The following is an 11,397-nucleotide window of genomic DNA, read 5'->3' as shown; positions in this document are numbered from 1 at the left end:
TTTTGACAAATAGAAGTAGAAGGATCCAATTCTAAAAACAGGACAAGTACAGAGAACTCAAAAAAGTGTTAATGTTAACAGTATGAACAAACATGAGAAGTGTGAGCTTCTTCGATGACTTGTTAGGCCCTGGATTTGTGTTCAGGGCGATGAGTGTACTCGAAATCGATATGGACAAAAGCACGCTCAACTTCCGTGAGGTGTTCAAGCTTCTCCTGAAGATTTTCACCAATGTTATGAGCTTGGTTTAAGAGCATGTCTTCTGGCAACACTATATCAACCTCCACAAAGTAATGAGATCCGAAAGTGTAAGCTCGTACTGTGTCGATTTGTTTGATCTCTTCGTGGTGATTCCATACCAGATACGTTAATTTTGCGAGAAATTCAGGTGGAGCTGTTCTTCCAATTAGCGATCTCACATTCTCTAAAACTGTTCTGGCCCATGTACTAATTGTGTACACTGCTATCTGCATACAAACACATTTTGTTACCAAATAAGAATCTGACTAGATTGATTAATTGATTGATTATGTTAATTACTTACTATAATAGCACCCGTAGGATCGATCCACCAGTAGTATCGGACAGCTAGAACTGCGGTAACTAGACCGACAGAATTAGTAATGACATCAAAGAAATGGTCTTGAGCATAGGTTCTGACAATTTCATTCTTGAATCTCCTGCAATAAATCATGAGCATAAACTTCACCACAGTCACAGACACCATTATTCCGATCATCCATTTCTCCTGCTCTTTATTCATTTCTGGTCCGGCCTTAGAGATAAGCTGACGACCAGACTCGAGCAGAATCTGTAAACCAAGAGTTGCCATGGCGGATGCGAAAACAATGATACCGACAGGTTGCATACGGTTCTTCCCGATGGGGTAATGAAAGTGATTGGGGTTTCTCATGGCATTGGAAGTGAACCATAAAATGAAACCTGAGAGCAGATCCAAGAGGGAGTCGAGAGTTGAGGCGATTACGGCTAATGATCTGCTTTCCATTGAAGCAAAAACCTTGGCTGCAAATAGCAACAGATTTGCTGCATTTGATATATGAACTGCCATCCTTTCGCTTTTCGCCAGCTGCTTCATTTCATCCTCAGTTGCAGATTCAGGGAAGCAACCTGATTCACTCATTGTTTCCATCTCATTGTACCCTTCCAGAAGCCTTTCTTGTGTCTTGTAATACTCTCTAACCCTTCTTTTTTTTCCTGACACAACCCATTGTATAACAACTTTACGGACATGGAAAAACGAGACACTTGGATAAGGACACGGTGAAACTATGTTACTTCAAGGTTTTCTATGTTAAAAATGAAAATTTGTGTCCAACATGTTTTCGAAACGAGAAACATTGATCAAATGAAGTATCTCTGCTACTTAGACGAAAATCGTCTGATTAATTATTTTACCATATAATTCATTTATCATTTTTTAATTTATTTAGTATTAATTCTATCAATATCATTGAATCAAAACAATTATAAGTACCATGATGATATGTTTGAAGAAAAAAAAGGAAAAAGAAATGATCTTACTAACAGTACCAGCGCTTCTTTCCTGAGGAAGACGGAACCTGTCAAGATCTAATTTCCATGAGTGGAGAATGGCGTCGCCATCACCACCGCCATCACGGCGGTCACTGATCGGCGACATAGCTATGGCTATTAAATGTGTTCAATGTTTTTGAAATTTTGGATGATTCTGTTTTGGTTTGCATATATTTGTGTATCTAATCAATCTTCTTTACGTATCTTCTTATTCATAACTTTCGTGAATGAGTTTCAAAAAGTACGTGGCATTGTCTTACTCATGCATTTACTTTTTGCATTTTTTACTTTTACTTTTACCTATCACCGGTCTATTATTTTCTTTTATAACAAATATTTTATCTTCCAAAATTTATAAATTTGACCAATTGATGTTACCATTTACTATCTTTTAAACTTATTTACAAAAATATTATAAAATTTTAAAAATCACATTTATATTTGTTTTTTTAAAAAATTTATTAACAAAAATAATCAGTGATGAAGCCAGCCCGATATTTTAGGTAGGGCATAATATAATTAAAATAAGGCAAAAGGTATAAAAAAACCCCTGAGGTTTTTCTAAAAGTACAAGACAATCCTTTTTGTTTTTTGGGATACAACTCAGTCCTTGTGATTTTTAAATTGAACAAAAAAATGCCTTTAAATTTTTTTATTGAACAAATAAACCCTTCTTTTACAAATGACCGTTAACGGCGTAAAATATCCTTAAAACAAATTCAGAAATGTCCTTAATATTTACAATGTATCTCAGATTAGTCATTCAAAAAATTTAATTGATAAACAAAATAAATTAAGGACCCAACACACATTTTTTCCTTTTTAATTTAAATAAATAAATAAATAAAAAAACACGACCTCCGGCGAGCGGAGGTCGTCGGAGTTCTCGGTGAGAACAGATCGGGTCTGTTCTCACTGAGAACCGATGTTCTCAGTTGAGAACAGATCCTCAACTCAGAACCGATGTTCTCAGTTGAGAACAGATCCTCAACTAAGAACTAATGTTCTCAGTTGAGGTTCTGTTCTCAGTTGAGAACAGATCGATAATGGCGGTGTACTGGCGACCGTTTTTCGAGAGTGGCCAGAGTTAATCGGATGGGTTCAATTTTTAAATTATAATATAATTAGATTTTGATTTGTTTAATTAGATGTTATTAAGTTTTGATAGGTTTAATTAAGTTTTGATATTATTAATTGAGTTCTGATGAGTTAAATTTAATTAGTTGATTGGTTTAATTATGTTTTCATTTGTTTCAATAAAAGAATTAATTTATTAGAGTGAATTACGAAAAAGAGGGTAAAATAATATATAAAATATTTATAAATAATAAATTGGTAAATATTTATAAATAATAAACTGGCTGTCTTGTACTTTTGGGGAAATCTCAAGGGTTTTTTTTGTACCTTTTGCCTTAAAGTAAATTAAATATAATACTAAAAAAAATATACATTAGAAATTATAATAATTAAAAATTTGAGGTAGGGTATTTTTATATAATTTTTTATTTTTTTAAAGGTTATGTTTTAACTTTTTTTAAGGTAGTGTTCAGGCACTGCCTGGCCCTATATTGGCTCCGTATTTAAAATAATACCAAAAAAACACCATCATATTCTTGCCGGAGAAGTTTTCGACTGTCGGGCCGAGATTTTTTTTGACCAGCGTACTTAAACGTGCTATATGGATTGACTAGTGAACTATTATCTTTTGTTGGCTTTTATAAATGAGTAATTTTTTTTTATTATGTATTTTAAGTGTTTTTATGGTATTTTTCGGTTTATTAACAATGTTTTTTTAATGTAAGTTTTGTGTTTAATGAATGTTTTTTTTGTGTTATTTGGATGTTGGAGTTTAATTTTGATTTTTTTCTAATTTGTGTTTCTGATTTTTTTTTATCGTTTTGAAAAAATATTCAAAAGAAATTATGTCTAATTGAGAGAGATAATGCATAACGATTCTATTTCAGTTAAAGTTGTTGACAAAATCTTGACAAAATAAATTTAAATTTAAGATCAAAGAATCATGTTTCCACTATATTATGACTTTTCAAGAATCCCACCATACACATACGATTGTACCACTTGTTTTTTAGAATCAAAGGTCTGTGTATTTTCAAGAAAACCACCATATCAACATTATCTAATCAGTTACGAAATGTCAATTTTGAATGTATTTTATCTTTTACGGCAACTTAATTCTTTGATTAACCCTTCATCTATCTCTCAAATTTTTCTTATTCTCCCTAATGTCATCAACACATCTGATAATGCTCGTGCTCACAAAAACTCCTCCTATCAACTCATAAAGTGTTGGTTTTTATAGTGAGTTTTAAAATATGAAAAGTGCTTTGAGTGTGTTGTGGAAATCTCACCTTATTTAAGATCGGTCAGTTGGTCTGGTTCGACACTTATCGTAATTTTCATTTCTTTAATATTTTATACCGTTTTCAGTCAAAATTGGTCTCTGATTAATATTGTTGTCCTCTTGGCTAGAGACTGGAGTGTTATTACCAGATATACGTATAGAGAAGGAAACCTTTATGCGGATTGGATGACTAACTTTGACTTTATCCTAGGGTTGGTGGTTTATGCGGGTACTTTTACAGGCATCTCTCAGATTATCACAGAAGATATATATATTATCGTACTCTATTTCGAGAATATGTAGACTTTTTTAACTTTGGCCTTGGCCTTTCCCTTTGATAAAAAAAATGTATTACTTAGAAGATATTATGCTTTTAATAAACCCTAGTCAGCAGCCTTAAGCATTTGTTTTCCTTTTCTTTGAGTTTTTTCAAGCAAGAACATTCAAAAATTTATTAGAATGATTGCAGCTTGAATCGGGTTGTGTCTATTTTATCCTAGAGTTTGCATTTACTAAGCAGAGGGACGAAAAAATTAAAAAATAAATACTCAGGAAAAGTATTCTAGAGTTGTTTGCATATAAATCATAATATTTCACGTTCATAGAGAATTCATCCAATTTCTTAAAACGCGAGATCACACATCTCATTTTTTCACTCTTTTATATCCATTGCATAGCCTATAATTGTTTTTTCAAAAAAAAAAAAAAAGCTAAAAAATGTGTAAAAAAACGACTCTTTAAATATTGAACAATACAATCTTTAGTTTGAATATTATAATATGTAGAACAATTTAAATATTGAACACTACAATTTTTAGTCTAACATTTAGCAAAATCTAACTATAAAAAGTAAATACATAATGAAATGAAATAAAATATTTCATAAAACATAATTTTTATTATTATAAATACAAAAAAGTTAGCTGATTTAAATGTAAATAATATTTTTTCTTAATAAACTATCTGTAAAATTTATTCATAAACAAAAACTATCTGTACTTATACTATTTTTGGCATAGGTGTAAATAAAGCTGGAAAGGTGAATCAATTATTTGTCTCATTTTATTTTTTTATTAATCAATTTTAGTCTTCAACAAAAATATATTGTTTTTAACATTATGACGATAAAGTTTAAATTAAATTAGGATTCATTGTTTGTTCCAAATATAATTTTCTTTTATTTTTTTTTAAAAGGAAGTAAAGTTTAGTTGAGGGAGATAATAGCTAGAAACGTGGGGCTAGACGTAGGACAGAAACAAGGAAATCAGTAAGTTTGGTTCCACTACTTCACATGTATATTTCACCACAACCGTTAACATTCATCATCACTAATTTTAAATTAAAAAGTTCTAACAAATTCATTAATTCATATAGCCTAAAAAATTAATACAAAAATATAGCAAATTCAGATTCAAAAGTAATTTTAACTCTCAGAAAATCTGTATCAAACTAAGAAAATAATGTGATTATTGATTTTCAAGCAAGGAATGAGAAACAATTAATGAAATCCTCCGTAATTTACCCGAACTTATAAAGAAACTAAAATTAAGTATAACATTTAGATTAAGAAAAGATCAAAAAAGTTGAAATATATTTTGTGTGTACCTTGATCACGGCATAGGAAAGAGAAGCGCCGAAGGCCATGACGATGATCGTCAAATGCATTTTGATGTGGTATTCGAAAATCGTCGAGATTTAATTTCCACGACGATAACGTCTTCTTAGAAAATGGTTCTTTAACAGTCTTACTACAACTTTCTTCTTCTATGCCGTATGTATACATTCTATGCAATGAAATAGAGATGATGAAGAGAGTGAAGTATTTTTTGGTTGTAGTTTTTGCTTGGAATGTAAAACTGTGGAAGTAAATTGTTTCCCAACTCAAAATTATAACTACCTCCTTATATATATGGGGCGCACTTCCTATACATGCCGTTTAATTTTTGTTTTTCTTAATATTTATCCTTTCTTTTGTCAACATCAAATTTGATTTATTTTTCAACTTTCTATTTCACTACTAATTTAATGCTATGTCTTTGTTATAAACTTGTACAACATAAAGTTATTATCGAGTCTAAAAGATTCTATGGTGACTTAGCATTTTCCATTTTATTATAACTTTGGAGTTAATATTTCTTTTAACAAAGGCTAATCTTCATTAATAGAGTCGTCATAATTATAAAAATACGTAACTTCTCAACAAGTTGAGCAAATCAGCTTAAAAATAAATGATAATATTGCAAAAAGAATCATCCATCCAAAATGGCTTGTTTAACTACCAATGGATATTAAAAAAAAACTATCATCCAAATAACTATATCATCATTAACAGCAAAATTTCTGATGTCATGAAATGATGATAGTCTGTGAATAACAGCTCCTCTATCACCATTTGAAATCTCAATACTTCAGCCACAATTAACTTTGGAGTTAATTATAAAGGTGATAATCCGACTTTACATAATTTATTAAATTAATATTCAAATTTTAATTTATTTCATTTTAACAATATAATTTGAGAAAATTTCCTAGACTATATTATTTTGTATTTTCTTTTCAACTGTACATTGTTTTTAAATATATTTACAGGTCGTATTTATTTATTACCAAAAATACCTTTTTTGCAATTTTTAAAATACCTTTTTTCACTTTTTAATAATTTATGCTCTTTTCTATAGATTTTTCTGGTGTTTTTATTGGATTTTTAGTGTAACTATAATGTTTTATAGTGTATCTATGGTGCATATATAATATAACTATAGTGTTCTTTGTATTGTTTTTATAGTGTATCTACAAAACACTACAAATGCAGTAGAAATACACCAGAAATACACTGTAACATAAATATATCATAAAAACACTGCAAATACTATATATCAATTCATTTCTACAAAATCAGTAGCATCAAAATAAAAACACAAATCTATGAATAAGAAAAAGTAAAATAATTATATGAACAATATAAGAATTTCATAAATAAAAAAAAATAGATTTGCAATAATCTCTTCACAAAAAATCTAAATTATCGCAAAAAATCTAAAAATTTATAAAATAAATTTAAAAACGATGTCGAGAAATCCATCAGAAAAAATATGGTGACGAGAAAATCAATAGAAGAATCGCGGCAATGAGAAATCCACCGAAAACACAACAACGAAAAAATAATAACGAGAAATCCACTAGAAGATGCGATGGCAAGATGGAAAAAAGCAATGTGCGGCGCAAGTAGACGAACGGGAAAAAAAGTTGAGACGAAAGGAAAAAAAGAGGAAAATTTAAGAGGAAAAAAAAGTAGAGAGAGAGAGAGAAGTGCAAATGTGTGTAAAAAATGACGTAAAATAAGTGAAACCTCTTATATAATAGGTTATTTTTGTAAATATGTTTGTAAACAAGGCAGTGAGGAAAATATTAGAAAGATGGGTGGAAAAGGTGTAAATAAAGTTTAAAATCATGTATTTTAGAAATAATCCCGTATAATTTCTAATTATGTTCAACGCGATATTAACATTTAATGTTATATAACATTACATAAATTTTTATCAAATTTGATTAATATTAAAAAAATTCACACTAAAAATATCTCAATTTGTTGTGACATTTATACTACATATAGATACTCATTTTTATAATTGGTTCGTAACCAAATTGGTATGCACAGCAGGATCGAAATCATTCGATAGATATTTAATTATGGATTTGATCAATAATTAATAATATAGCAAAATAACAAATACACAAAAGATTTATGTGGTTCAACAATTCTACTTTCATCTACAAATAAAAAAATTGAATCATCCATTAATCATTAAAATGAGTATAAAATTGGTGGAGAATTAACAAATAGAGAACATCTCTATTAAATATGCCTTAAAGAAAAAACTCACAAAGTGTTTAACTGTCTAAGAAAAGTAATCCAAAAGAATTATGATTATTTTAAATTCCTTACATTGCACACCACTTTTTCCCCCTTATTCACATCAGTATTTGATCTACAATGTGTGTTCGGTACATTTTGTTCTATTCTAAAAACAATGAACAAAATAGAATATTTATAGTGAATAAATAATTCATATGGCATTATGAGTATTAATCCTAATAGATTATATTTTTTAATTAGCTAATGACAATAAAATTATCCTTCTCCCAAATACTCCACAAATAGAGTCCTAGTACAAATAGAATTTTAGGCATTACTCCGACAATCTCTACCTTAACTTGAAAATTCTTCAATAAACTATGACTATTATTGTGTTTCACCTTCTCCATTTTAAGTTCAAACTGAACTTATTTCAGAATGAGGTCTTTGAGGAGGACCATACAAACTTCAAAAACGTCTTGCACTCTAATCATTACATTCACCACCTTAAAAATTAACAAAACTAACTTTCTTTGTCAAATATCTCTTTTATACGGATTTTTTTAATTTTTCGATTTTCTTTCAGCTTTTTTTAATTTGTTTTCACCACTATATTTTTTCTCTTAATGTTTATCATATTTTTTTTTATTTTGACTTTTTTTTAACAGTTGACGTTTTTCGTCAATTTTAAACTCAACGTAATATCAACATGATAGCAACGCAATGTCAACAACATTTAATAAATGTAGTAATACTAATTTTTGAATCCTTTTTTATACTAATTTTTACCTGTTTATATATTTTATTTTTATTCTTTACTCATACTCATCCAATATTTGATTTTAGTTTTTTTTAATAAAGTGTTGTTTTTATTTTTAAAAAAATCAAAATAAAATCAATCAAAATCTATGCATCATTTTTTCCAATGTTAAAAATAACATAAAATGAACTATGTAATATTATAATAATTTAACATCATTATTTATAGTTTTCACCAATGGTAAAATCATCATAAATTAAACATAATATCAACATAAAATCAACATAAAATCAAATATGTAATGTTGTCAAATTAAAGATCATTATTTACATTTTTCACCAGTGGTAAAATCAACAAAATGTCAACACAATATTAGCAACGATCATCAACAAATCGTGTTGCAGAATAAGAAATTGCAGAAATACAATAAAACACAGTAAAAAACACAAAAATAACATATATTTATTCCATAAAATCATAAAATCATTTTATATAACATAAAATTATTATTATATTCTTTAAAGATATTATGTATACATGTTTAATGATGTAAAAACAGTAAATAATGAATAAATTATAAATCTGAAAACAAAAAAGAGGAAGAAGAAGAAGAAAATTTCAGATCTGAAATTAGAACGATAAGGGAAAGATGACGCCGAGACGAAGACGGAACGGCGGAGGCGGAACGCCGCGAAGAACAGATGTAAGAATTGTGAGAAAAGTGATTGAGTGAGAAAAAAGAGAGAATTTGAGGAGAGAGAAAATTATTGAAATTATGAGGGTTTGTTTGATATAAGGGGTATTTATATAAACCGTATAAAAGTCATAATTTTCTCCGTGTACATTAGTTTTGTAATATGAAAGTGTATACCGTATATTAGTAAATCAAATTAAAATGTTGGTTATTTGGGTAAAAAGCCCAAATTTATTTCAGTTTAAAATAAGTTTACAAAATAAATACTATGAATAAAAAAAACATTTACCACGTGTTTACCATTATTTTACTTCGACATAATAAACTATTACATGTTTATCATAAGGATGTAAACTATTAGTAAACTAGTAGTAAACTCACAAATATTTACAAAGAAATGATCATCAATTGATTCAAAAATAGTCAAAATATAACAATATAAACCTTATTCTTCGAAAAATTAAAACACCAACAATTTATTAAACAGATACAAAATAAAATTTCAAATAATTTACTTTATGAATAATAATAAAATAATAATAATAATAATAATAATAATAATTAGCTAAAATTAATTTATACAAATCTGTTTAAAGTTTAAGGATATAAGTGAATGTTGGTGGAAGCTTTAAGGATTGAAATGAACCTTTTACGTATAAGGTATACATCACCATAAAGAAAAATTTCATATTTATTCCCTGTACTATATAATCTTCTTCCTTTAAATCTTTCTACTATTAACATTAACAACAAAATATTTAACTAAAACTCACCAAATTCAAACCAAATCTTCCTTATAGTGTCCTGACTAATTTTCAAGTATTAAATTTTATTTTTATTGACTGTATTTTAAAATGAAAAAGATCAAATTTCAAGAAATTCACGATGGTATTTACTGGAGGAGGAGGTGTTGTTGTTGTTAGAGGGGAAAGGTGTTATTGGAAGCAAGGATGATGATAGAGTTACCGACAATGATGTAAATGTAGTTTATCACGATGGTGTTACTACTAATGAGCTTCTATGCGAAGAATGAAAATTGTCGGATTGTTTTAGATTAGAAGCGATACTTTTGCAAAGAGTAAAACGAAAATTTGCAAACATGAAAACCGTAAAACGCATTTTAGCAAAAAGTTCATATCCACCGAATATTTAAATTATTTTCCTAATTGACAATGCTACGCCTAATATCCTCTAAAAATTTCAAGAACTAAATAAAAACATAGTCCGACGAGTTTTCAATTAATTTTGTCCTTTGAGAATGATAAAGTACAAAAACTTAATCGAAAGGAAATACTGAAAAATGAAACTCGGAGGCCTAAAGCATCGACAATTTTAATAGGATGTCATGATCATGTTCGCTTTGGCTTATGTTCGGGGTGATGAGTAAATTCGAAATCGAGATGAACGAAGGCTCGTTCGACTTCAGGAAGTTGTTCGAGCTTCTCTTGAAGAGTCTCACCAATGTTATGAGCTTTAGAGAGGGACATATCTTCGGGCAACACAATGTCAGCTTCTACAAAGTAATGAGATCCAAAAGTATAAGCCCTAACTGTGTCTATATGTTGGATCTCCTCGTCATGATTCCATATCATATACGTTAGCTTCGCTATACACTCCGGCGGAGCTGTCCTCCCTATCAATGACCATACGTTCTCCATAACCGTACTCGACCAATTCCGAATTGTGTACAATGCTATCTGCAGTTTTGTTATATATAGTTACACATGCTTTAACAAAAAATAAAGGATTGAATTTCAACTTTTAAATGCTCTGGAAAATTGAAAATTTTACTTTTTGAAAAGAAATGTTTATAAAATATACTTTACTTTAAGTAATAGTGACCGAGTATTCAAGTAATTAACTAGTGGGTTAATGAATATGAAATGTAAGAAATTTCGTGTTCAGTCCTATGTCTACAATAGCAAAAATAATCAAGAGGGAATTACGCGTATATTTTTAGTTCTTTTTACTATAAATATGCTTTTTTTAATCTATCAGTAATCTACTACTGATTTACCAATAAATACCAAAAGAGTGTATTTTTATAACAAAAAATATTAAAACGTATTTTTGTAAATATTTAACTGAAAATATGTTTTTTTATATAAAAAAAACTTAAAAATCAATCTTATTTTAAACTCATAAGAATTTATTATTTTAGTATTAATGTT

The 11,397-nt window shown here is 28.6% G+C and overlaps 2 protein-coding genes across 5 annotated transcripts in view; both read right to left on the bottom strand.

Moving 5' to 3' along the window:
- LOC126682303 (metal tolerance protein 10) lies at window positions 1–5,758 on the bottom strand. 3 transcript variants are annotated; one of them, XM_050377936.2, is made up of 3 exons: window positions 5,522–5,758; window positions 545–1,215; window positions 1–467 (listed from the first exon to the last, which is right to left on the bottom strand). In XM_050377936.2, exons 1-3 carry the CDS (start codon window positions 5,697–5,699, stop codon window positions 123–125), a joined length of 1,194 nt encoding a protein of 397 aa, XP_050233893.1. In that variant the 5' UTR covers window positions 5,700–5,758; the 3' UTR covers window positions 1–122. The 3 variants fall into 3 exon arrangements, with proteins under 3 accessions (XP_050233893.1, XP_050233895.1, XP_050233896.1); XM_050377938.2 differs by lacking the exon at window positions 5,522–5,758 and adding an exon at window positions 1,543–1,796; XM_050377939.2 differs by lacking the exon at window positions 5,522–5,758 and adding an exon at window positions 1,552–1,796.
- Window positions 5,759–10,434: 4,676 nt separating this feature from the next.
- The window catches only part of LOC126682302 (metal tolerance protein 10-like), a 34,786-nt gene continuing 33,823 nt past the window's right edge, over window positions 10,435–11,397 (bottom strand). For both annotated transcript variants that reach the window (XM_050377935.1, XM_056105986.1), the window contains one exon: window positions 10,435–10,923. In XM_050377935.1, the coding sequence (XP_050233892.1) occupies window positions 10,576–10,923 (348 nt within the window). In that variant the 3' untranslated portion in view covers window positions 10,435–10,575. The remainder of the gene's footprint in view (window positions 10,924–11,397) is intronic.

The sequence above is a fragment of the Mercurialis annua genome, linkage group LG5 (assembly GCF_937616625.2).
Source record: "Mercurialis annua linkage group LG5, ddMerAnnu1.2, whole genome shotgun sequence".
Taxonomy (NCBI): domain Eukaryota; kingdom Viridiplantae; phylum Streptophyta; class Magnoliopsida; order Malpighiales; family Euphorbiaceae; genus Mercurialis; species Mercurialis annua.
The sequence above is the reverse complement of the archived record's forward strand: the minus strand, read 5'-3'. Positions and strand labels throughout refer to the sequence as shown.

Excerpts from the sequence above, each read along its gene's own strand:
- LOC126682303 (XM_050377936.2), bottom strand. The coding sequence starts at position 5,699 with ATGTATACATACGGCATAGAAGAAGAAAGTTGTAGTAAGACTGTTAAA. Across the intron at positions 1,216-5,521 it reads TTTCCTATGCCGTGATCAAG|GAAAAAAAAGAAGGGTTAGA; the intron begins GTACACACAAAA and ends GGGTTGTGTCAG. Across the intron at positions 468-544 it reads ATCCTACGGGTGCTATTATA|ATAGCAGTGTACACAATTAG; the intron begins GTAAGTAATTAA and ends GTTTGTATGCAG.